This window comes from Rattus norvegicus, chromosome 13, assembly GCF_036323735.1.
Source record: "Rattus norvegicus strain BN/NHsdMcwi chromosome 13, GRCr8, whole genome shotgun sequence".
NCBI lineage: Eukaryota > Metazoa > Chordata > Mammalia > Rodentia > Muridae > Rattus > Rattus norvegicus.
In genome coordinates, this window is record NC_086031.1 from 103,705,769 (window position 1) to 103,733,548 (window position 27,780).

Consider the following 27,780-nt stretch of genomic DNA (forward strand, 5'->3'; position numbering starts at 1 on the left):
AGAACAGAATTTGATCTGATGCTAACATATTATGTTGGAAGAACAGATTTTTCTAACAAATCTAGCTTCGGTGTTTTTAAAAGTTAGGGATAGAGGAATGGCTCAGTGACTCAGCTTGCTGCTCAAGCATGAGGGCGTGAGTTCAAATCCTTGGCACCCACATAAAAGGCTGGGCTTGCTAGCACATCAGTAACCACAGAGTAGGGGCGGGCAGAGACAAGAGGGTCAGTGGGGCTTACTGGTCACCAACCCAACTCTATGTTCAGTGAGACACCCTATGTCAAGGGACTAAGGCACAGAGTGAAAACGCAGGGCATCAGACCTCCTCCTCTGATTGGCGAACTTGCATGTGGGTGGAGACTGGCGGCCACTTCATCTCAAGATCCCCCCATTGCCATGTCTTTCCTCTCATGAAATACGGTCTCTCAATTAAAGTAAAGCTCTCCTTCCTTAAGAGTTTCTGTTGGGTGCTTCATGACAACCACAGGAAGGAACTACTGCACATCATCTTTCACATGAGAATAGCCCACATTCTATGAGACAGACAAAAAACACGTGCAACGTTATACATGGTCTTCAGACCTGTGAGTTGGAGTTCTACCAGCTCCCGCTACTTCGTCTCAGCCACAGAAGGAAGCCGAGGAGTGTACATCACAAAAGTGTCAGACTTGAACAAACACAAGGACTTGAGGTGTGCTTCCCTTCCTAGGGAAATGCAAGTCACAGCCCAGGGGAGTCACGGCTCGGGATGGGCAGTTGGGACGGAACTAGACATGAGCTTTACTTCCCTGGAAGAGCTGACCTAGTCAATGGAGGCGTTCCCAGCCCCGTACTCCAAAGGGAAGACAGTTTATCCGAATAATAGATAAATGATCACAATTTAAATGTCCTCAAATACCAACCAGCTCCAGCTGACTTCCGGTCATCAGACTCCACTTTAATACAATACCCACCCCAATCCTCCAAGAGCACTGCTGTGAAGAACATGGCGCTGTGAACCTGGGTCTGGTGGGAACCAGCCTGTTTGTCTTTCACTTAAATTATTTTTATGACATATTGCTGGCACTCAAGTGATTTTGAAAGAACCTGGAAGTTCCAAAATAACCAATGTTTTGAGCCCCTGAAAAAGCAGTTAGAAGCTGTTGCAGACTCAATCTAGTACCCCTTGTAGACTCAAAGAAGTGCCCTAAATTTTCCAGGTCCATACATCTGGGAAGGTAACAGCACAAAAAGACAGATTACTTGGAACCAAATGAGTGATTCTTGAGAAATCCAGCTATGCTGAAACTTCAGATGTTACCCCCTCACTGATGTTCCACTGGAGTCCTCACCACTGCCACTGACACAAACGGCCATTTCAGTTCCAGCACACGGAAAATGTCTTTCCACCATGCCACGCCCTTCATTGTGCCCAGGACTCGGAACTTGATTTGTTTCCCCATATTCGTCAGCCAGAGTCCTATTTGTAACTTAGCCACTTTATAAGACACTGAAACCAACATGCTTGCTTTTCATCAAATATGTAACTCAGGCTCCTAACACATGCTACCAACTCTAAATACTTCTGATGATAAAAACCAAAGTCTTAGCCGTTTTTTAGGATCCAACTTCCACACTCACAGGCTGTCCCTTTAAATGGTGGGGTTTAACTTCCAGGCTGTGAAGTGGCAACTTCTGGTTTCCTTGCAAAGTCAGTTATGTCAAATGTTTTGCTGGGGCACACAGGTCAAAGGATGTTTTGCTAAAGCAAATGTGAAAGGATGCAGGATGGTAAGAAGGAATATAAATATAATCCAATCGACAATGGATGACGCTCAGTGGTATTGGTATGTCTTGCCATTGCTTATTGGTCATTGTCCTGACTTCATAGAAACACACCCAAAAGCGTTTCTGTTCTGGTGGATTCTTGCCACTTCCTCGGACACTGGCTGATTGGCAGAGTGAAATGGAAGGTTCTGGATATGTCAGCTGATACTGATTCATGTGGAGTTTTGCTAAGGCAAGACCCGTGGCAGGACACCTGATGTTTGGAGGGGTATAAATAGGACTCGACGGACAGTAGTGGTGGGTTTGCATAGCTGGCTTTGCAAGGCATCGTTGGTCTCACGTCTTCGCTGATCTTCACTTTGTTCAGACAGGCACAGCAGAGAGCTTCTCCCGGCAGCCCTGCTGGTCCTGCGTGCCCTGCAGACTCATGTCGATTAGGTGGAGGCCTGGCTGTTTCTGCTGGGCCACGCCGCCAATGCTGATTCCTGTTTGCTATCCTGACAGTACTGACCAGGACTGCTGGACTGACAGTTAGAGATGGAAACTACCTCCAAACAGCAGAAACAGCAGAGCGTCGCAGCTGGATCGAGCCACTGCTACTGATTCGTGTAAACTGAACTGTTGATAGATATCCTGTCAACACAGACTGGATTTGCTCCAAAGAACTATTTCTAAACAGGGCCACTTTCCCAGATCCTAATACCGTTTCCTTCCCACTATCTCCGGTGGATGCTGGGCTTAAAGGAGGGTTAAAGCGTTTAAGAACCCTCATTTTTCGGTTTTGAAATATCTAAGCCTGCAGAGCTAGACAGCCCAAAGGAGATGGTGAGGCAAATAAACCAGGGCCACCTGGCTGTTTTAAGGAACATGAACACAATTTCAAAAACTGGGGATGGCAACTCATGTGATTTAACTGAAAGTCGGGTCACATGCTGTGAATTGCAGTTTTAACTGCATTCTGCATTCGAGGTCTCTGCTGTTACAAAACCAACGGTTTACCCACAAGAGAGGGTTAAGTGTTGGAGGTATTTGATCACACTGTGGACCCTGAGATTGTATAATAAAAAAAAAAATCCTTTTTCTAGTTGTGGAGTGGCTCAGCCTCAACACACACCTTTAATCCCTCTGGCTGGACCACAGACTCATCCTTAGCATATACCTGTAAACCAAATAATGAAGGCAAAGTTTGTAGATGGAAGGACCCATGTTTGAAAGTGATGTCTCAAAGTGACGTATCAGAGGAAGATCTGACAGAATAGGATATGCCCAGCTCTCACAAGAAGAGAGGTAGAGGGGCTACTTAAGAGAGCAGCAGAGAGAGAGAGAGAGAGAGAGAGAGAGAGAGAGAGAGAGAGAGAGAGAGAGAGAAGCAATTTTACTAGAACAGTTGTACAGACACAGGTTGCAGAGAGAGAAGAAACTAGACACAGGTATGGGGCAGAGCAATTCAAGAGAAACCGAGAAAAGACAGAGTCAGTCAGCCTGGAAATTAGTTTGAGCTAGAAGAGCGGAGTAGACCAGCCAGTCAGAACTCAGAAAGAACTAGAAAGTGTGAGATTATTCAGCAGCAAGTCTCAGAGGCTGAAAACATTCTAGGCCTAGATAAGTCTGTACAGAGGCTAGAAGCTTCCAGGACTAGGCCTCGTTAGCAAACTGAAGCAGTAAGCCTCCAAGATGACAACTACTTCAGGCAAATAAAAGATATATTTACCCTTAATATTTTCCAATGGTCATTCTTTAGCAGGGATCTAACGGATGTCATCCTTGGATAGACTTTTAATTCATGCACATACTGTATTTCGTGTATGCAAAGATGAGAGGGACTTTGTAGAATGACTTTGTGATGCTCATCTTCTTCAACCTTTACATGGGTTCTGTGGACCTGGACTCAGGTAATCAGCTTTGGGCCCAATTACCCATCTCACTAACTCCAGAATGTGTGGTTTTAAAAATACCATCTCCCTCCCCACTACTCCCCCCTTCCCCAACACACACTTAAATGAATTTTGGCTTTAGATTGGGATAGAATGTATATTTCTGAAAGACTGTAAACACACGTGCTGTCTCCCATTCCAAGTTTAAGTGAGGCAGGCTTCCCCGCACTGATGATCATAAAAGCGTCCGTCAATCAGGGAAACACTAAGTGTTCTTACATCCTGCACTATCGAATGCAAATGTTGAGATTTAATTCTTTATGTAAAATATATCCATTCATCTCATTGGGAAGCAATTTGCTTCCTTTTCAAAAAGTGGTTAAATCGCATGTACACCAAAAGATTGTTTTTCTTTATTGGAAGCACTGGGATCAAAGCCTGTTCTTGAGCATACTACACAATACTTCAACACTGAGCCACGTCCCCAGCCTAAAATAAACTGATTTATCAGTCTACATCTGATCTGTATTTTATAGACCAGGTGCAGTCTCATGTTAAAAGGGATTATACATATTAAAGTTCAAATACAAAGGATAATAGATGGAAAACTCCAACACAAGGAAGGAAACTACACCCTAGAAAAAGCAGGAAAGTAATCTCCTTGCAAGGAAACCAAAAGAAGAGAGACACACAAACATAATTCCACCTCTAACACCAAAAATAACAGGAAGCAACAATCACTATACCTTAATATCTCTCAACAACAATGGACTCAATTCCCCAATAAAAAGAAATAGACTAACAGACTGGATATGTAAAGAGGACCCAGTGTTTTGCTGACTACAGGAAGCACACCTCAGAGACAAAGACTTTACCTCAGAGTAAAAAGCTGGAAAACAACTTTCCAAGCAAATGGTCTGAAGAAACAAGCTGGAGTAGCCATTCTAATATCAAATAAAATTGACTTTCAATCAAAAGTCATCAAAAAAGATAAGGAAGGGCACTTCATACTCATCAAAGGAAAAATTCAACCAAGATGAACTCTCAATCCTAAATATAGATGCTCCAAATGCAAGGGCACCTACATACAAAAAAGAAACATTACTAAAGCTCAAAACACACATTGCACCTCACACAATAATAGTAGGAGATTTCAACACCCCACTCTCATTAATGGACAGATCATGGAAACAGAAATTAAACAGAGACATAGACAGACTAACAGAAGTTATGAACCAAATGGACTTAACAGATATTTATAGAACATTCCATCCTAAAATAAAAGGATGTACCTTCATCTCAGCACCTCATGTTACCTTCTCCAAAACAGGCTTCAACAGATACAGGAAGACAGAAATAATCCCATGCATCCTATCAGATCATCATGCACTAAGGCTGGTCTTCAATAACAATAAGGAAAGAACATTCACATATACACAGAAGTTGAACAACAGCTCTACTCACTGATAACTTGGTCAAGGAAGAGATAAAGAAAGAAATTAAAGACTTCTTAGAATTTAATGAAAATGAAGGTACAACATACCCAAACTTATGGGACACAATGAAAGCTGTGCTAAGAGGAAAACTCATAGCTCTGAGTGCCTCCAAAAAGAAACACTAGAGAGCATACACTAGCAGTTTGACAGCACACCTAAAAGCTCTTGACAAAAAAAAAAATCTCAATTGCACACAATAGGAGTAGACTGCAGGAAATAATCAAACTCAGGGCTGAAATCAACCAAGTAGAAACAAAAAGGACCATACAAAGAATCAACAAAACCAGGAGCTGGTTCTTTGAGAAAATCAACAAGATAGATAAACCTTAGCCAGAACTAACCAGAGGCACAGAGAGTGTGTCCAAATTAACAAAATCAGAAAAGAAAAGGAGACATAACAACAGAATCTGAAGAAATTAAAAAATCATCAGATTCTACTACAAAAGCCTGTATTAAACAAAACTGGAAAACCTAGAGGAAATGGATAATTTTCTAGACAGATACCCAGTACCAAAGTTAAATCAGGATCAGATAAACTATCTAAACAGTACCATAACTCCTAAAGAAATAACCAAAAAGAGCCCAGGTCCAGACGGGTTTAGTGCAGAATTCTATCAGACCTTCATAGAAGACCTCATACCAATATTATCCAAACTATTCCACAAAATAGAAACAGATGGATCACTACCGAATTTCTTCTATGAGCCACAATTACTCTTATACCTAAACCACACAAAGACCCAACAAAGAAAGAGAACTTCAGACCAATTTCCCTTATGAATATCGACGCAAAAATACTCAATAAAATTCTTGCAAACTGAATCCAAGAGCACATCAAAACAATCATCCACCATGATCAAGTAGGCTTCATCCCAGGCATGCAGGGATGGTTTAATATACGGAAAACCATCAATGTAATCCACTATATAAACAAACTCAAAGATAAAAACCACATGATCATTTCATTAGCTGCTGAGAAAGCATTTGACAAAATTCAACACCCCTTCTGTGATAAAAGTCCTGGAAAGATCAAGAATTCAAGGCCCATAGCTAAACATAGTAAAAGCCATATATAGCAAACTAGTAGCCAACATCAAACTAAATGGAGAGAAACTTGAAGCAATCCCACTAAAATCAGAGACTAGACAATTCTGCCCACTCTCTCCCTACTTATTCAATATAGTTCTCAAAGTCCTCGCCAGAGCAATCAGACAACAAAAGGAGGTCAAATGGGATACAAATTGGAAGGGAAGAAGTCAAAATATCACTATTTGCAGATGATATGATAGTATATTTAAGTGACCAGAGAACTCCTAAGCCTGATAAACAACTTCAGCAAAGTGGCTGGGTATAAAATTAACTCAAACAAATCAGTAGCCTTCCTCTACTCAAAGGATAAACAAGCTGAGAAAGAAATTAGGGAAACGACACCCTTCATAATAGTCCCAAATAATATAAAATACCTCAGTGTAACTTTAACCAAGCAAGTGAAAGATCTGTATGACAAGAACTTCAAATCTCTGAAGAAAGAAATTGAAGATCTCAGAAGATGGAAAGACCTCCCATGCTCATGGATTGGCAGGATTAATATAGTAAAAATGGCCATTTTGTCAAAAGCAATCTACAGATTCAATGGAATTCCCATCAAAATTCCAACCCAATTCTTCATAGAGATAGAGATAGAGCAATAGCAATTTGCAAATTCATTTAGAATAACAAAAAACCCAGGATAGCAAAAACTATACTCAACAATAAAAGAACTTCTGGAGGAATTACCATCCCTGACCTCAAGCTGTATTACAGAGCAATAGTGATAAAAACTGTATGGTATTGGTATAGAGACAGGCAGGTAGATCAGCAGAATCGAATTGAAGACCCATAAATGAACCCATATACCTATGGTCACTTGATCTTTGACAAAGGAGCTAAAACCATCCAATGGAAAAAAGATAGCATTTTCAACACATGGCACTGGTTCAACCTGTAGAAGAATGCAAATTGACCCATTCTTATTGCCCTGTACAAAGCTTAAGTCCAAGTGGATCAAGGACCTCCACATCAAACACTCAAGCTAATAGAAGAAAAAGTGGGGAAGAGTCTTGAACACATGGGCACTGGGGAAAAATTTCCTGAACAAAACACCAATGGCTCACGCTCTAAGATCAAGAATCGACAAATGGGACCTCATAAAACTGCAAAGCTTCTATAAGGCAAAGGACATTGTCATTAGGACAAAATGGCAACCAACAGATTAGGAAAAGATCTTTACCAATCCTACATCCACTAGAGGGCTAATATCTGAAATATACAAAAAAACCTCAAGAAGTTAGACACCAGAGAGCCAAATAACCCTACTAAAAATGGGGTACACGGCGAAACAAAGAATTCTTAACTGAGGAATATCGAATGGCTGAGAAGCACCTACAGAAATGTTCACCATCCTTAGTCATCAGGGAAATGCAAATCAAAACAAGCCTGAGATACTACCTCACACCAGTCAGAATGGCTAAGATAAAAAACTCAGGTGACAGGAGATGCTAGTGAAGATGTGGAGAAAGAGGAACCCTCCTCCATTGTTGGTGGGATTGCAAACTGGTACAACCACTCTGGAAATCAGTCTGGAGGTTCCTCAGAAAATTGGATATCGTACTACCTGAGGACCCATCTATACCTTTCCTGGGCATATACCCAAAAGATGCTTCAACATACAACAAAGACACATGTTCTACTATGTTCATAGTCACCTTATTTATAATAGCCAGAAGCTGGAAGGAACCCAGATGCCCTTCAACAGAGGAATGGATACAGAAAATGTGGCACATCTACACAATGGAGTACTACTCAGCTATCAAAAACAATGACTTCATGAAATTCATAGGCAAATGGAATGAACTAGAAAATATCATCCTGAGTGAGTAACCCAATCACAGAAAAACGCACATGATATGCACTCATTGGTAAGTGGATATTAGCCCAAAAGCTCAAATTACCCAAGATACAATCCATGGACCACATAAAGCTCAAGAAGGATGACCGAAATGCAGATGCTTCATTCCTTAAAAGGGGGAACAAAAATATCCACAGGAGAGGATTTGGAGGCAAAGTTTAGAGCAGAGACTGAAGGAATGGCTATTCAGAGCCTGCCCCACATGTGGCCCATACATATGTAGCCACCAAAACTAGGTAAGATCGATGAAGCTAAGAAGTGCATGCTGACAGGAACCGGATATAATTATCTCCTAAGACACAACCAAAGCATGTCAAATACAGAGGTGAATGCTAGCAGCAAACCACTGAACTGAGACAGGACCCCCGTTGAAGGAATCAGAGAAAGAACTGGAAGAGCTTGAAGGGGCTTGAGACCCCATATGAACAACAATGCTAACCAACCAGAGCTTCCAGGGACTAAGCCACTACCCAAAGACTATACATGGACTGACCCTGGGCTCCAACTGCATGGGTAGCAATGAATATCCTAGTAAGAGCACCAGTGGAAGGGGAAGCCCTTGGTCCTGCCAAGACTGAACCCCCAGTGAATGTGATTGTTGGGGGTAAGATGGGGAGGGGAACAACCATATAGAAGGGGAGTGGGAGGAGTTAGGGGGATGTTGGCCTGGAAACCGGAAAAGGGAATGACAATTGAAATGTAAATAAGAAATACCCAATTTAATAAAGATGGAGAAAAAAAATTAAAACTCAAAAAAAAAAAGAAAGAAATGTAATTAAAGAAATATCCAATAAAAAAAAGTCAAATACTGCCATACCAAGCTTGTTGGCATATGCATTTAATCCCAGTTCTTGGGAGACAGAGGCAAGAGGCAGGCGAGTTCTGTGTCTGCCAGGCTACAGGATAAAACTGTCATTACACTTCCACCGCATACAGGACATGCTCAGAAACGTGTCCACACATAATGGCTGGTATTTCACCAATGAAGTCTTTTACTTTCTAGTCAGACCTGCTCTAAGAACCATCTTCAACATATTCCTCTTTTGCAACAAGAAAGAAACTGATCCTCACCCTTAGCTTGGCACCCAACCAAACGATGAACCCACTGCTTCTAAGTAATGAAAGCATCCCACGTCACAAAGGAGCTGTGGCAGACCTGTAACAAAGGACAACGTTCCTAAGGATGCTGGAAAGTACTGGGCCACACCCCGCACCTTCGGGAGCCATCCCTTAAAGGTGCTGGCCTGACCTTCAGCACACGGTGGCCTTGGGACAGGAGCAAGCGAAGAGAGCAGAGCTTCACCTTCAGGAGATGGATATCATTCAGTTAATGCTAGTGGTTTATCTCCCACAGTGGACCCATCCGCAGGAGACAGTTTTCAAATCTAAAATGACTGTGTGAAAGTTTGATCCCAACCTGAAAGGAAAGCCAAGAACAAATCATCTTCTAACTTAAAGCCTGAAAAAACTTTTTAACCCTTATTCAAGAGGCTCAGTCAAGTGTTTTTATTTGATATGGGTCAAAATGCCGTCATCTCTTCAAGCCCTATTATCCACAGACAGATGGGATAACTTCACTCTTGTACCTTTGCTAGTGATATTTAATGAGCACAAGACATCAGAATTTAAAACATCCCTATTCTCAAACCATCTGTATGACCAACATTCCAGTATGTCTCACGTTCAGTGAGTATACTAGTGTCACACATTCAAAAAACTGTATCATTTGTTCATACATGTTTTCTTTTATGAGAGGTGGTTTTAGTTAAGAAAACATGACACAGTGGTGCTAGTCATAATGTTTTTATATTTAGGAAATAACTTTTGCAAAAAAGAACATACTTCAATAAATCACCAGACACAGAAATATATACCAAAAGAACTATGATGCCTTTAGCAGGACAGCAGTGACAGTTGACATCATCTACACCACCACTAAGGTGTCTGTCTGTACAGTCCTACTCTGCAGGCCTGAGTGCTCACTGCACTCCCCACATGGTACGCACAGGTTACGTGAGCAGGAGGTTATGAAACACACTGAGGAGAGGGCCACACCACATGCACACAGGCTCTCCTCACTTAACTCAGCTCCAATTCTTGATCTACAGTGATCTGATGCCTAACGTTCTAAACAGGAAGATCCCAATCACTGCAGCATGGAGTGTAAAGTCCACACACAAATCGTTATGGTGCTTCCCATTTAACTGCAGCCAATTCTCCAGCTCTCCACTATTTACACTCAAGGTTAGGAATCAGGACTATTAGGGGTAGGGAAGGAAGAAGAAGAAGGGCTAGGGTAGTAGGTTCTTTCAAACGTTTGCGTCTGACATATGGGAGACTGAACACCACACAAACAGCAGGTATTCTCTAGAGACAGATAACATGTCCTTGGCTTAAGACAAGTCCTCACAGACAGGTTCCTCTGAGTTCTGCCACCTTCCAGAATGCTGAGTAGACGTCTCACTGGACTCGGCAGTTTTCATTGTTCATGGGGTCAGGCCCAGCGGCTGGGCTGGAGGCAGGGCAGGCCCGCTTGGCCCTCAGGCCCTCCCTGGGGCTCTCTGTAGAGTTTCTCCCAGGCATATTATTGGCTGTGAGAGATTTTGCTGGGAGTTCCTGGAAGACAGCATGTGCATCCATTGAGCTCTCCTGAACAACCTTGACCTGCAAGATACATAATCTGTTAGGGTTCAAAAACACATCCTTATTTTCCGGTGGTTCTCACTGTTTTGTTCTATAAGAGACTGAACAAAGGGCACTGCATGTGTGAGGCAAGTGACCCACCAGTGAGCTACACTCTCAGCCCTATTTTTACTGTAGATTTGAGATAGAGGTTCACTATGTTGCCCAGGCTAGCCCTGAACCTACTTTATAGGGCAGAGATCCTGAACTTGTGATCCTCCTGCTTCAGCCTCTTCTATGGTGGACTCAAGAGGTCTGTACAGTCAGGTCTGGTCACACTTTCAAGAGTGGTCAGCAGCCATCACCTGGGTTTGGCTCTTCTGTGGGAGGGACTACAATCTTATTATCTGCCTCCCTGAAAGCAGGAGCCACCTAACAGGACTTTAAAACATCAGACACAACCTATAGTAACTCTCAGACTTCTCTGGACATCACTGATGGCCAGAGCCCCACTCTCAAGCAAGTGTGGCACTTCAGAACCGAAGGCCAACAGTTTGAAAGCAAAGGCTGCATCTAATTTACCTACACTCATTTTTAACACCCACAATGCACCTGATTACATGGTAAATGCACAACAAATCCCTGAGAACCAAAACCTGCCTCATAAGTCCCGAGTCCTGCAGTAGTCACAGTAAGTGCAATCCAAATGCAGATAACTGACTTCAGAGGAAAACACTGTATTTACAACAGGTCATACACCCAGGACCCATACTGAAGTGTCAATCTATAGGTGCTGAGTCAAAGCATATGACATACAGAACAGTGGGGATATACAAGGATGAGAATTGGATAAGAAGGGCTAGGGACCAACCAGGCTGTTAGCACAGTGCTTACACTGTAAACCTTAGGACCTACTATGTGTACATCTTGACATGACAGCACGGCAGGGATTGCCGGCTAAATCGCCTATTCTAAGAAGCTCTGATCAATAAGAGACCCTGTCCCAAAATAAGGTGAGGACAAGGAACTACAAAAAGTTAAAGGCAAGAATGCAAGTTACAAGTACAAACCCTTCAGAAGAAAATAGGGCAGCAAGATGAGAGACATTGAGATCAGTTGAGACCAAGAGTTCAAGACTAGCCTGCACAATACAGAGAAGCTCAAAACAACAAAACCAGCCATTTAGTGGTTCCAGTGGCCCAGGCCTGGATCCCAGATGCTCAAGAGACTAAGGGAAGAAGATGGCAATCTTCAAAGTCTGCTTGAACCTGCTATAGGGCAAATTCAGAATAGCCAGACAACTTAGTGAGACACTATCCTAAAACAAGAATTAAAAAGAAGGCTGGGGTAGCTCAGTGGTAGAAAAATCTACATAAATGGATGAAGCTATATGTTCAACAATTCTACATAGTACTGCATTTTACCCCCTCCCTCAGAAGAAAAAGATAATAAAAGTTTAAAAAGAAAGGCTACTTTGCAAGTACAGATTGGTCTTCAGTGTGGTGTCCCCAAAATAACTGTACAACAGACACTCCCTAAGTAAGAGTTCTAGGTTCTAAAGATCCTGAAACAAAAACAAGAATGGAGATTATTTTTCCATGTACATTCTTTCTATAGATAGCATGTGGCTTTCATGGCAGTTAAGATACTGTGCATTACAGAAAATGCAGTAAACAGAATCAAATCCCTTGAAAGCCTGCTCTTATCTCAGATCATGTGCACAAGACACTGAAAAACCAGCAGCTAAGGACCAGGAGTTGGTGCAAAGCTGAAGGGAAAATAGGGTTGTTGGTGATGCCGTTTCTTTTCTTTTAAAGAGAAGCAATGACACCAAGACAAGGTCTCCCTTGAACCAAGAGTCACAGGGTACTCAGTATATAGGTGGGAAGGAGAAAGAGAATGATGGGTCACACAGAGAGGAGGAACTGCCTAACAAGGCCTAACAAAAAGACTACTACATGCAGTGCATTCCTTGGCTTTCCCCTCAGACTTCATTTCTGACATGGAATTGAGTTGGCCACACTGTGGGTGATGCTCCTGTGGACAGTGTGCTCTGGATGGTCCACAGCCTGGACAGGCCCTGTGTCTAGGAGACAGTGAGTGCTACTACCCATCCTCCCAGTGATATCTGTAGCCAGAGTGGAAAGGACAGATGTGGTGACCTGGCGGAAGTGAATCCTACTAGCAGGGGAAATGCAACATCCTCAAAGAGCTGCCAACTGGCCCCATCCTCCGCCTCGAACCATCCATAGCGGCCTTACAATTTACAGAGGCCAGCCCACCAAGCAGCACTATTCAGGGAACCAAGTGTATAAACAGCAGCTCCTCTGTCTCCAGCAGACTAGGATTTCCTGGGCGTCCTCATCTTGGTGACACAATAAACAGAATACCGCATCCAATACACTGCACCCATTTCCTTCTTCCTTGAACTCACCACTTATTAGTAAGTAACATAAGGACTTGCCTAAACTCAGATTTCCAGTTTTGAGTGGCAGAGCACTGGGCTACAGTTGAACAGAGAGCTCAGAAAATGCTGACTTAAACTGAGAATGACTAGGCTAGGTTCCTTAATGGTAATCTAATCATGAAGTCTCCTTTTAAGAGGATCCCCTGCCATTCAAGTGCACAAAACTGCTTTGTAATTCATAAGTGCTGGTGCCAACTACTGCAGGTAGCTGATGCAGAGAGCTGATGCAGAGTCTGCAGGGAACCAGGGCTACTGCTCTGTACCAGCAGGTTTGACAGCAGTGTGGAGTGTGGGACCCCTAGTGTGCAAACCCTTTCTCCTAGGTGACAAATCTGAACACCACATGTAAGCGGCCTTTACCATCAATTCCTAATGAAAGAAAAAAGAAGAAAAAGGGATAGGTTCTGTGGGACTTCACAGGACGGTTTCTTAGCTTTATAAAAATCTTAGGACTAAAGTAATTTCAAGAGCACTACACTGTAAGAGAACAATAAATAAGGCCCGAGTGAAGCAAGGTGTTGGGATACAGCGGAGAGCTTGCCTGGCTTACACAAAGCATAAATGGGAAGGTTGGTGCACATCTCTAATTCCAGCACTCAGGGAGGAAGAGGCACAAAGATCACACGTTCAAGGCCAGCCTTGGCTACACAGTGAGTTCATGGCAAACCTGAGATTTAAAATTAAAAGTTAGCGGAACACATATAACTGCTTACAGAAATGGTGCTATTAGTAGGAATTACAGTATTAGAAATAAAAACGACCAAGCAAATATTCTCCACCTTTTGCACAATGCAGTGAATGAATACAAACCATAGAGAATTAGGAGCTTTGACAGAGAACAGTGACCAAGGCCTGTGCCCAAAGGAAAACAACCTCCATAAAGCACTCAAGCCATGCTCGAAACTCTGACAAATGTGTGGGGTTTCCCAGAAAGCTATTTACAGCAGCCCTCTCTCCCTTTCAGTAGAAGATAAGATTAGGCCTCAGGAAACTGATGTGTATCCCTGGGCTTGCCCATTTCTGAGTCAGAAATTGCAATATCCACCCTTAGGCCTGCTAAGTTTTCCAGGACGACAGGGAGGAAATGACATTCGCATGTTACCTTTTGTGATCTGCTGCCACCAGCTGTTGGTTTGGAGGACTCTACAAGATTTTCTTTGCCCAGAGTTGGGGAAGATCCCAATAACTTCTGTGCAGCAAGGCGGGGGCTTGTTCTGGTTGCCATAGTTGTTCTCCGAAGGATATATGGGCTTGTCTTTCCAGTCGGGATGTCAGCAAACCCTAAGGGCCAAAGAGCTGTCTGTCAGTAATGGCACTGGTTAGAGGCTTGATTGTGCTGGCTGTGCTAGCAATGGAGGTTAGGTGTTGTGCATGAGTACAAAGGTTCAATAACAGTAAAAATAACTACAAAACGTAGTTTCCCCCACCATAGAAAACAATGTATTAGACTTCATAACTGCCTTGGTAGTCATCAGATGAATTGGAAAATTAACAGGTAAGTCTGTATTAGAAAGAGCAAAGATTTCAAAAACACAACGGGAAAAGGATCAAGGAGAATGACACTATACCTTAAAAAAAATTTGCTTCTTCTACATGGCTGTATTACCTTACATTTTCTAAGATAGGCAGGACATTTAAAACAAATGAACTAGGATGAGAAAAGGCCAGCTCTTGTCTCAGAGTTAATGTAAACCAACAGTGACTTAAGGACACCAGTCTCAAGTGCAGTCAGGTAGCACAGGCTGGACTTCCTAAGAGTGCCTTTGTATCTGCTCACATTGTCTCCTCCCAGGAAAGCAACTGACCTGACAGGAGTGGAGAAGGTTAGCCACAAAACCACTCTAAGATATCACAGGGAGACAGGGCTTGGTGGTACACGCCTTTAATCCAGCACTCGGGAGGCAAAGGCAGGTGGATCTCTATGAGTTTGAGGCCAGCCTCATCTACAAATTGAGCCCAGGACAGCCAGGGATCTTACACAGAAAAACTCTGTCTTAAAAAAACCAAAACAAAACAAAAACAAAAAACAAACAAAAAAGACAACGCAGGATACTCCACAGTTGCATTCAGATCTAACTACAGGCTTAGAAATAAGTAATCTACTAGAGAGTGATAGCTAGCCATACTTTGAAACCGGTTACTCAGAACATAGCTCTTCTAATCAGCTTCGATTTCAAGATCCAACCTGCTATAGATTTTCAAAATAAATAAATAAAACTATATGACTGAAGGGGGATATTGTATATGTCTATAATCCTAGCACAATAAGGCTAAGACAGAAATGCTTCAAGATCAAAACCTGACTGGGCTGCACAGTAAGATTCTGTCTCACAATATCAGAAAAATAAAAGTAAATAAATAAATAAATAAATAAATAAGACAGAGTTAATAGAACAAAAAAGTCTGCTTGTGATTTTAGAGACTGAAACAATATCAAATAGCTTTGAAAGTTCTAAACTATTTCTTCTGGGGGAGGGCTTTGGAGGGGGAGTAGATTAGTGTCCGCCAGCACACTTGTCCCAAGAAAGAAAAAGCTGATTGAAAAACAGCATTTCTTTTTTTTTTTTTTTTTTTTTTGGTTCTTTTTTTCGGAGCTGGGGACCGAACCCAGGGCCTTGTGCTTCCTAGGCAAGCGCTCTACCACTGAGCTAAATCCCCAACCCCGAAAAACAGCATTTCTAAATGGATGCTTAGCAGTTATTTCCAAATCTACCAGCTTTCTGTGGTACTGTAGTTAACCTTAGTGATTTATAATGTCATCAATTTAAAAATGAACTAGTCTCTCCAGGCAGTGGGCTATTGTGCAGTATTTAAGAACCTAAAAAGTAAAGATTTCTATCTTTCCAGGTGCCAATTCTATGTGAAATCTCAAACTTCGCATGTTTACACAGAGAACTGAACGAAGGGCCACATGTGAGCTACGTCCTGGTCTACACATGAGCTGTATGCTCATCGCTGTGACTCTGTATGCTCTGTACAACCTCTGCCCACCTTTTTTAACAACTTCTGGGAGTCCTTCTGGCTCAAACTCAGTCTCTTCCTCGTCCTCAGCAGGGTGAGCACTATTACTGACAGATTTCCTGCTTTTCTTAGAGAACGTCTCTGGTGTAGAAGGTGCTGTCCCATTCCCGTTCTCCCCAATTCCACTGGACCTTTGCCTCTTGCCTAAAGTTTTATTTAGGCCAGATGTTGACTTCCTCTCGCTGACAGAAGTACTTGGAGATGGTCCTGCAACCGAAGAATCCAGCAAAGGAGAACTCTGGAGATCCTGTTTGTTCTGCCGTGAACTGAGTCGAGCGACTTGTATTTCTAATATCTCTTTGGTTTTCTCTAGCTCCTCATGGCTTATAAGAAGGGAACAGTACTTATCCAAGTACTTATCTGCTTCCTTGATTTTTTCTTCAAGAGTCTCTTTCAGCTCTTTGTTCTCAGTCATTAATTCATCCACATTACTATCCACAAGAGAACCTGTGAAAACAGTGACATCTGTCACACAGCTTGCTGCTACTCAGATAATGGACACCTCCCAGCAGGTAATTTTTAAGTCTTCTCTGGACTTTTCCAGAGGTTAAGGACCACATTCTGTTCATGTATGAAACAGTCTAGTACATAACAACGTAACACCCAATAAAAACCAACCTCCCTTACAGAATTAGTTACAAGAGTCAAGTAAACTAACTTTTTATATCCTTCTTTTCCCAACCCATTGTTTCTGCCATAAATGAATAACACTCTAATTTAGTACTGATCACAAAGTCTATGTTGTATGGTTTTGGTGACAGGTGCCAGCCTATGAAAATTTCAGTTGCTAAAGACTGTAAAGGCATTTTAAGAGAATACAGGAACAAGTAGGTACAAATGTAGAAGAACCACATCAATGCAGGGGCCTCAGTAAGCTTCTGGACACTAGAGGTGGCAATCGATTTATGAGGAAAACTCTCAAGTTCTCCAAACCTACTCCAATCATACTTCTCAGTAGAAAAGACCACTGAACTACCCTGCCACACTCTAGAAGCCTCCCAAACATATTAGCCACTGGATATTCACGGAGAAAGCAGAGAGTATAGGTGGATAAAAATGGCATGGCTAATTACCAATAAGCAAAAATAAAGAAAAGAAATAAAAGAAAAAACTCAAATACTACCAAAACAGCAAACTCTTTATGGGCATCCATTCGCAAAGGGTATCATCAGGTTTCTCCCCAGAGAGATAACTATTTCGAAATGTAGGCTTCACTCTGAATCCTACTCAACACAAGGTTAAGACCACAGTTCAGAAATTAGAAAACACTACTAAGAAACTACTAAGCTACTTTTAAGAACTCAGCACTGAACAGAGCACTGAAGCAACTTAAGCATGGACACTGAGTACCCCAACTCCAGCCACCTGCTCTCTGCTTCTGTGCAGCTTCAAGCTGCGAGAGCTCTTTCTGCAACATTTTCTTTTCTCCTTCCAGCTGTTTACAGGATTTGAGCAGCAATTTTATTTTCCCCTGAGCACGCTGAAATTCCTTCTCAAGATGATTCACATTTTTAAGGTGTGCTACCTACAAAACAGACGTTAATTTCATGTAAAACCTTGAATTTCATTTTACAAGTATTCAGAAAAACAACTAAAACATATTAAAGCAGCTTACAGTGCAGTTATGTTTAAAATATAACATCTCCAGATGCATAAAATAAGCCCCCCTCTCTACTTAGCTCCCTAGGTCTCCCCGACAGCCAGTGTGGTTTGGAGTTCTTTTCAGCATGACACTGATCATGGTCCCTAGAGAAGCATCCCTCTCGTGGCTCCTAGGCTCATGGAGGTATCACATGGTTAGCATCACTACAGACCTCAACATACCAGCTTGGGTTCCAAAAGTTGAAACAAACTGGGATACACTGCAAACTTCTCACAAAGACGACCGAAGAGTAGGCATCGCCAGTGAGCAGAGCCAAAGGACTCTGCCACGGGAAACTTACTTTGGTGTTCTTCAGCTCTTCCATCACCACCTCTAAGTCTTCCGTTAGCCTGGTTTTCTCCTTGCTGTACTCTTCTTTCAGCTGCGTACTTTTCTGTTCCACGTCATGCAGCTCCCTCTGTAGCTCTGCTTCCTTCCCAGTCATTGTGTTAACCTGGAATTTAACCTTCATCAGCACTTGCTCTGGGTGGTCTGTTATGAGTCAATTAACCGCGGTTATGACGTGCAGTTTCTTTAAGAAAATAGAACCTGGCTGACCACCATTCCCCACAACTAATCCACTCACCTGGTATTTTCAAAACCTACTAGTGAGCTTCCATTTTTTTTTCCTCAGCAAAGATTTAAGACAGTCATAAGAAAAAAGATAATATTCCTGACTCTTAAGATCCTTCATAAAGGTTTTAATTTAAATTAACAGTAGGGAATATTTTGAGGGAATGTCTTAGCTTTTTACCATCATAGATTGTTATCAGCTCTTAGATCTACTAATTCCATCATACATGCTAAGGCTTAAGATCATAATTACACAAATCCTAGGAAATAGTTGTGATAGACTTCATTTTCTAGACATTCCTTTTTAATTAGTTGATGAATAAGACATTTAATTTGAAGGAATCCCTTTCATAGATCAGCCTAATTTTTCTCAAGCCCACCCTGGAAGCCAGGAGTGTCCTACTGGTCCTAATTACAATACCTTTAGGCATTCTTTTTTCTAAAGGTAAGAAGGGCAGAGCACAGCTTCTGACCCTAATCTGTTACATCCTTGCCACAGTGGTTCTCCACTGGATAAGGAGCCATTTTCACCATTATGAACTTAACTATAGATAGTAAGAACCTAGAGCTAGGGGGCTGGAGAGACGGCTCAGTGGTTAAGAGCACTGGCTGCTCTTCCAGAGGACCTGAGTTCAATTCCCAGCAACCACATGGTGGCTTACAACCATCTGTAAGGGGATCCAATGCCCTCTTCTGATGTGTCTGAAGACAGTGACAGTGTACTCACATGCATAAAATAAACACATCTTTAAAAAAAAAAAAGAACCTAGAACTACCTACATCAAACTCAGGATGTGAACCTAATCTAACTCACAAGAATGTGTCTCACAAGCAGATTAAAGCAGTCACTTCTGCCGAGCTGATGCAATGTCCCTGTAGTCAAGCCTATATAAACAGTCTCTCCCTCCTGATCATACCCCTCATGAAGATAAGTAATGGCACTTACTCTTTCCACCAGCGCCATTTTCTCCATCTTTATCAACCCAAGTTCACCTTCTAAACTCTTGTAGGAACTCTGCAGTGCTTCGTAGGTGGTCTGCAGCGCGTCGTTTTCAGACTGCAGCACTTTGACCTTCTGCTCCAGCTCCATAGTCAGACTTCTCAGCTCTAGTTTCTGCTTCTGACAGAGTTGCTGCTCTCCTTCCACTCGGGCGAGTTTACACACAAGCTGCTCTTGACCTTTAAGTTGTTCTTTCAGTGTCCTGACCTCTTCCTCCTCCTTCTCTAGTTTCTGTTTGCCAGCTTCTACTTCTTGAGTGAGGGCATTTACAGATGACTGAAAGATAATGTATTTATTCTTGGCCTCACCAAGGTCTTGTAGCAGCTGAGCCTTCTCAAGTTCAAGAGTTTGTACTCGGCTCCCCAGATTCTGCTCTTTGGTCTTATAGGCCTCCTGGTCATTGCACAAGGAAACCACTGTCTCATTTAGCTCCTTTAACTGAGTTTGAAGCATCTCCACTGTAATTCTGGCTTCCTCTTTCACCTGTACTTTTTCTTGCTCTTTATCTTTCAGTAATCTTTCAATAGAAGAATTTATTGTTTCTAATTTAGATATTTGCTCTTGCTCATTTTTTAGTTCTTTCATGAGATTTTCCTTTTCTGACCTTGTATTAGTAAGTTCTAACTCCAAATCTTGGAGGTTTTGGTCCATTGTTTGAATTTCTGTTTTTAAAGTCTGTATCTCTGCTTTGGAATTTTCAGCTTGGAAAATCAAGTGTTCTTTGTTTTTCTCGGATAGCATCAATTCTTGTTCAAGGTTCTCAACTCTGTCCTTAAACAAGTCTGCGTGATGCTTACTTTCCTTCAGCTGTTCTAGGATGTGGCACTGCTTTTTTTTGTCAGCATCTATGTGAACTTTTAGTTTTTGAATACTACTTTTCAAGAGATGCACTTCTTCCCCTGGTTGGTCTAGACTCTGTTCTTGGGCCTTTAAGGTTTCTTGGTCATTATACAAGGCTGCTACTTCCTCCCAGAGCTCTTTCAACTGTGTCTGAAGCATCAGCATTGCTGATTTAGAGTCTCTTTCCATCTGTACTCTTGCTTGCTCCTTCTCTTCTGACAGACTTCTCAAGGAAGAGCACAGTTCATCTAATTCTGACACTCGACTTTGTTTCTCTTGCAGCTGCTTTGCTAGATTTTCTCTTTCAGATCTAACATTGACAAGGTCTAATTCAAAAACTCTCAGGCTTTTGGCCATTTCATCCATTTGTGCCTTGAGGGTCTCCACCTCTGCTTTCAAATTCTCAGAATCAAGAATCGCCAGCTCTTGGTTTTCTTCTGACATCTCCAACTCCCTCTCCAGATTTTCCACTTTATCCTTCAATGAGTCACTTTCCCGCTGGCTTTCTTTCAGTTTCGCCACAGCACTGAGGTGCTTCTTTTCATCTGCCTCAATTCGGACACTCAGTTTCTCAATGCCTTGTCTCAGCTGATGCACCTCCTCCTGGGTTGAGCTCAGTCGCATTGCAAACTCACCTTTCTCCATGAGTGCCACCTCCAAGGCCTTAGAAATGGTCTGCTTTTCACATTCCGACTCAGTCAGCTTGACCTGGAAGTTTTGAGACTCCTTGACTAGTGATTCTTTCTCTTTATTCAGTTGTCCAATCTGGATTTCCAGCTCACCAATTGCCAAAGACAATCCCTGTGAGTCATTCTGCAAATTCTGCAGCTGCTCCTGGAGATGAGCTTTGTCTTTTGTTAGCTCATCCACACTGAAGGACAGAGTCTGAATGAGTTCTGCTTTGTCCTTGACCTCAGACTCTACTGCCCCAATGTGATGGAGGCTCTCCCTCTGGTGAGACTCCAGCTCTTCTATTTTCTCCTTCATCTTTTTAGACATCTGGTCCAGTGCTTTGCTTTCTTTTGACACATTATCTAGTTCTTCACGAAGTCTGTTTCTCTCACTTATAACTGTAAATAGTTCTCCTTTAAGGTCAACAATAACCTTCTGCTTACTTTCAGTGTCTCTTTCTAAACAGAGCTTCTCTGCTTGAACTACCTCTAAGTTAGCTTTCACAGATACAATGTGATGCTCAATATTAGCTTTCTCAGACTTAATCCTGGTCAGTTCTCTTTCCATATCAAGAAACTTCTCCTTGTAATTGTCTTCTGTGTTGGCTGCATCATCTTTAGTAGATTCACGAAACAACTCATCGTCTCCCATATCTAAGTTAAAATCAAGATCTGACCTTTCTACTCTTGGACATACCTCCTGGTTACACGGAAGAGATTCCAATTTTTCACTTAAGTCAGTTTCTTCCTTCTTGAGGTGCTTGACTATTTTTTCCAATTCTATACATGTTGCAATCTTGATCTTTAGCTGCAGTTCCTGTAAACTGAGTTTTGAATCTGCCTCCTTAATTTCATTCAGCAAACTTTCAACTTTTTTGTCCCAGTCTTCTACTTCAGGAAGTAATCTCAAATTCTCATTTGATGTATCTTTCTGCAAATGGAGATTCTGGATAGACCCCTGATCTTCCAGAACATCCATGGGTACTAAAACACTGGGAGTAGAAAACAATTCAGAAATGCATTCTGAATAGTCTTGGGTTCTGTCCTCTGCTGGTGCCTCACAACTGATCTTTGAAGGCTGCTCTTCACACCCATCTCCTGTGAGCCTGGTAGTCTCGGTCTCAGTGACTGAAGTTTCTAGACAAAGGTCCTGCTGAACATCGTTATCACAAGTCTGATTAGTGTCCTGCTTTGGCGTTTTCTCTGTAGTCTCTGAGATATATACTTCTGATTCTTTTATAGCATAACCATCATTTGGGCCCCGAACAGCCTATAAATATAATACAAACCAAGAAAGCATTTTATTTTTTAGAAGAATCAAAATAGAATTAGTGGTTTGTTTAACTATTACTTTATAGACACTGCCCATATGGGTACTTCTTTGTAAACCTCTACAAATAGCTTCCCTCTCAATACCTCATTCCATCCTGCTCTGTCTAGACAGTCAACATGAACATTCATCGGGTTCTACCTATGTGTAAAGCACTGGGTAAGATACTTATAAGAATTAATCCTCGAAGACATTTATTTCAACTACATCTAATTGGAAATTACATCTCTCTTTCATAGCTTTAAATGTTCTAGGAAGCTTAAAAGAGTAATGTTTCTTTGTGATTATCAAATAAGAGAGGCTAACAAACTTCAGATAAATGGTTAACATTTTGATCCTTAGCCCCCATGTTCTAAGCCCTCATGTTCTTTACTAAGACAAGCAGTAGTGTTTATGAGCAGACTCTCAGCCCAAAGACCTCATCTTGGTCAGTACGTTCTTGGATAAAGTGCACGTTTTTGTCTCAATTTCATATAAAGTACAACACTATGATTATGACTACCCCTACCACCACCTCAAAATGACTTCTGACCTTCACCTCAGCAAATTAGATTAAGACTCCAAAGTTATACTGCATTAGTATTTAGGCTGGTCAACTAGAAAAGACAAAAACCACAAGGAACTAAAGTATAAAGTAAACTTCTTTAAGTAACTGATACTATTGCTAACAGCTAAAAAAAAAATTAACATTTAAATAATTTCTTATATCTAGCTTAATGACTAATACTGTAATATTTAAAATAATCTAGAAGGCATGGCTAAGCCTCTCTAACACATCACTCACTGCTCCTAAGTTCTTAATATTTGTGTTCCTTATTAATTTCAAGTATATGTGTAAAGTATATGTGGTGGTTTGAATAGAAATAGTCTCCCCACAGGCTAATATATTTGAATGCTTGGTCACTAGGAGTGATGATACTTGACAGGGATTGGGTATAGCCTTGTTAAAGGAAGTGTGTCATTTAGGGGTGGACAAGGCCCAATACCTCTTTCTCCCTGCTGCCTGACGATCTGATGTAGAACTCTCAGCTACCTCTCCAGCACCATGTCTACCTGTGTGCTACCATACTTCCCGTCATACCGATAATGTCCTAAAATGATGAACTGTAAGCCAGTCCTAACTAAATGTTTTCCTTTGTAAGAGTTTCCATGGTTACAGTATACATTCTAAAGTCTGTATACTGTATACATTCTAAAGATTTAAAAACATCTTTGGTGCTTTTCCATAAAATATATAAAACAAATTACAATGACCATTTGTTCCTCAAAGAGTTTCCTCACTTTTTTGAGTCCTGGTTTAGAGCTCTGGAAACTTTTTTGTTACATTTTCCTTTATTTCTTTGAACCCTAAAAATACTCCAATTTTGATTTCATATGATTCAATCCAACAAACATTTAACTAGGCGCACACACCGAGAAACAGCACATATATCCTAGGTACTTACACCTTCCAAGTCAGTGCCAAGCAAAGACCTTGAGCTTAAGTCCAGCTCCTGCAACTGAAGTCGTGCTACCTCAAGTTCAAGGGACAAATTCTTGGTCTGCTGCTTCTCTTCTGCTAACTTGGACTCCATTTCCAAAGTGACACTTGTCAGCTTCTGCTGCCATTGTTCCTTTTCTGACAAATATTGCTTCCTAAGACAGCTTAGTTCCTTCCTCTCAGAACTTAGTAACTGCTCAAGCTCTTCAATTTCTTTATTTTTCATAATCCTTTGACTCTCAATTTTCTCTTCTAGATTCTTGATGGACTGCAAGTACACCTGACACAGGATTTCAAGTTCTTCAACAGTCCTCAGAGAGGCAAATGGGATTTCTTTCTCAGTCAGATTCTCCTCCTCCAGACTACTGTAAGACACTTCATCTACATCACAAGGATTTGCTGAAGCATTCCCTTCTAAACTTAAATGAGATGTGTCTCCAGTTTGTTCTAAAACATCTTTATAAAAGGAATTTTCTCCAAAATTTGTCAGAGTAGGGCTGTCTGTCCTACAGAATGACAGTGGCAGAATATGTCCATCCTCAGCTCCAGGCTCCTTCTCCTTTACCAAGTCACCCTGCAAAGTTCTCAGATTCATTGACAAGACAGAATTTTCAGCTTTTAATGTGTCAACATAGGAACGCAGTGCTGACATCTTAGAGCTCACCTCACAGTGCTGATCATGTAAAATTTTGTGTTCACTTTGTAAACAGGAGAATTTCTCCTGTAATTCAGCAAAGTGTACTCGGACCTCTTTGTTTGATGAGGTCATTTGTTCACTATTGTCCAAAGGAGTCAAGAACACAGATGTGTGGTTTGGTTTATCATCAAATTCAACATCTGCAGTATCTTTCATCAGCTCACCGTGGGACAGAGCATTCTCATGGTTGAGCATTTTCATTTCATTCACTAGCTTCTCGACCTCTGCCGCCATTTGACTAGTTGCTGTGATACACTCAGATCGTGAGTCATTCAGCTCAGACTCTAGTTGTAACTTTTCAACTCTCAGTACTTCACACATTTTCCCTAGTTCATTCAATTTGTTCATTGCGGTCTGCAGAGAGCACTGTAAGTGCACATTCTCATTTTGACTTGTTGACAACTCCTGGAGCACTGACACATACTTTTCCTCTGCTTCTACTTCACAGTCTTTAAGGCCAACCCTCGCCTGTGACTGAGTGTCCTGTGAAGTCTTGGTTCCCAGCTCTTCTCTAATTGTCTGTAATTCCTGACGCAGGCTGTTTTTCTCCTCCTCACTTCGGTCGAGTTTTACTTCCATAACTTTTATCAAAGCTTCTAGTTGTACCAACTGTGCTTTATAACTGTCTAGAGAAATGTCTTTAGTGTCAATATCCATCTGATACTGGGAACTACTCTTCCTTATCTCTTCTTCTGTTGCTTTTACAGAGTTCTCAACTGGCTCTACTTCAAGATGATAGTAATCATGTTTAGTCTGTGTTAACTCCATCAATTGCTCGTTCTCAGGTGTTAAGTTGCTGACTTCCTTTTGCTTCTCCTTTTGCTCTTCCTTTGAAGACCAGCTTTCTTGCCCTAAGGCATCAGTCTCACTCACGGGATGCTTGTTGATGTTTGTAATCTCAGATCTCACAGTTTGTGGCTCTGTCTCCAACTCTAGCACTAACTTCCTGTTTTGCTCTTCAGTGAAAGCTAATTTTGTTAAGAATTCTTGCTGTTCCTTTGCAAATGTTTCCTTTAACTGCTCTAGTTCATTTTTTTTATTCTCACAAAGAGCAGTGCACTCACTGAGCATGCATTCTAACTTAGCATTGTTTTCTTGTGCTGCTTTGTAGTCTCCTCTGAGACCTTCCAACACAGTTTCTGTTTCTTCACACCGTTGTAATAACAAAAGTCTTTCTTGCTTGTACTGACCAGACAACTCTGCAATGCTTCTCTCTCCTTCTGCTACACACCTTGTAATCTCCTCATGCTGTTGGAGAAGATTCATTTTCTCCTGCCGTAAGGCCTCATTAACTTCTTTGAGAGCCCCATTTGCTTGGGTTAACTCTTCAATGTCTTTTTTCCTTAATGAGATGATAGAATTCATTTCTTTCTTCTCGGAGCTCAGAGTGTCAGTTAAAAGCTGTAGCTCCTTCAGAGCACCTTCAAGAAGACAGTTATTCTTCTCTAACTTTTGAACCTCTGTTTGCTGGGCTTCTAATTGTTCTTTCAAAAGCTGTAACTCTTTTTCCCTACTCTCAAGAGTTGCTAGAGTTTCAGCAACAATATTCTGATGAACTGCAGCATCTTCCTGCAATTTACCAATACGTTGATTTGTTTCAGCCACAAAGTTTTGATGAATCTGGTCTGCTTTAATGAGGTTTTCCTCAATTTCCCCTTTGATTTGTAGCAACTCTTCACACTGCTTTTGCAAATCTGAGTTCATCTGGTTTTGAGACTCCAAGGAACTTTCAAGTAAAGTGACTCTACTTTGTAAGACAGCTACATTTTCTGGACTTTGGCCCCTATCTACAGAGCTGTCACTCCTTTCTGAATATATGCTTCCTTTTTCCCCCACTAGGTTTGCAAAGGAATGACTCACTGCAGGCTGCTCTTCAAAAGCTGAAGAGCTTCTCTGATTCTTCTCATCCGTCACCAGAGAAGATCCTCTGGCCTGGAGCGAATCCCTCATTGTCTCGTACTCCATACGCAAGTCTTGGTACTGCTGGTCTTTGGTTTCTACTTCCCCTGACAGTGACTGCAGCTTACACTCCAAACTTTCAACTTGCCCAGTGAGCTTATTAGCTTTCAAGCACATATTCTCCATTTCTTTCTGATGCTTCTGGTCTGAGGATTCAGATTGCTGCTGCAGTTCCAAGTAGGCTTGTTTCTGTGTCTCGATCTCCACCATCTTGCTGTCTAAAAGACTATGGAGGTTTCTAATCTCCACAGTAAGGTTTTCTCTTTCCATCTCTAGTGTCCTTACTCTCTCACTATAGTCATGACTTATTTGTTGTGTCTTGAGGCTGGCCTCTAAGTGGTTGACTTTACCCAGTAAGATTTCTTTTTCTGACTCTATCTGATTTATGAGTTTTTCATTTTCACTTTTCCAACAAGAAATCTGATTTTTCTCTTCTTTCAATTCTTCACATTCTTTCTTTTTTAATTCTAAAGCACTCAGCAAAGTTTCAAATTCCTTCTCTATCTTATTTAACTTATCATTCAGTTGCTCAATGTGATGTTCCCTTTTCTTCAAAAGATCTTGAGAACAGTCTCGCTGTCCTTCCAGGTCAGCTAAGGCAAGTTTCAGTTTTTCTAAAGTTAGTGAGTTTTCTTGCTGATTTAGTTTTTCCTGAAGATCTCGTAACATGATTTCCTGAGAGGTATTCTTAGCTATTTAAACAAACAAATGAACACAAAGTTGTCAATGTTTATAACAAATACCGATTTCATAAGAATTTTATACTCTGGCATTAGGGTGTAATTCAGTAGGAGAAAAGTTGCCTAACATGTCTAGTCTATGAATTCTATAAATAAAATATAAGTTTAAACTCTAAGAAAAAGAGAAAAGCATTGAAATTAATAGGCTGTCACATCCTGTAAAACTTGACATTGATGCTAGAGTCCTTGAAAGTAATTGGCCTAATAATAATCTTAGGTTACTATTTTATATAAGTTTATGTAAAGACAGAGAGAAAAATGGCCATTTTAGTCTCATAATGTATCTGATAATATCTCAATCATAAAAATGATGTATAAAACAAGAAAATTTAGAGTATTCAGATTTATTCCCTTTTTAAACAATCTATGTTGAGTATTTGTGGGCAAGAATGTATTTACATTCCAACCCCTCCTTATTAAGTGTAGTGAGAGGATTTGAGATTCTTGAGGAAGTTCCCATCACCACCATATTTCTGTCTCATTGACAGCCCTCCCCCCGGCAATATTTTCACTAAGCAATGATAAAAAGAAATAGGAGTAAGAGGGAATAATCGAAAGCTTTATAGTAAATAATACAAGCTAGTATAAAACAATGAAAAACTATACTTGTTTTAACCCACTAATTTCAAACCTACCCAATGAGAGTTGAAGACT

The 27,780-nt window shown here is 41.3% G+C and overlaps 1 protein-coding gene across 5 annotated transcripts in view; it reads right to left on the reverse strand.

Moving 5' to 3' along the window:
• Nucleotides 1–9,575: 9,575 nt before the first annotated feature.
• Cenpf (centromere protein F) overlaps nucleotides 9,576–27,780 on the reverse strand; it is a 45,588-nt gene continuing 27,383 nt past the window's right edge. For 2 of the 5 annotated variants that reach the window (XM_039090398.2, XM_039090399.2), the window contains exons 12-18: nucleotides 23,696–27,078; nucleotides 19,356–22,190; nucleotides 18,138–18,290; nucleotides 17,545–17,719; nucleotides 16,165–16,641; nucleotides 14,276–14,454; nucleotides 9,872–10,748 (exon numbers count right to left, since the gene is read on the reverse strand). In XM_039090398.2, coding sequence (XP_038946326.1) covers nucleotides 10,545–10,748; nucleotides 14,276–14,454; nucleotides 16,165–16,641; nucleotides 17,545–17,719; nucleotides 18,138–18,290; nucleotides 19,356–22,190; nucleotides 23,696–27,078 — 7,406 coding nt within the window. In that variant the 3' untranslated portion in view covers nucleotides 9,872–10,544. 5 annotated transcript variants of the gene reach the window in all.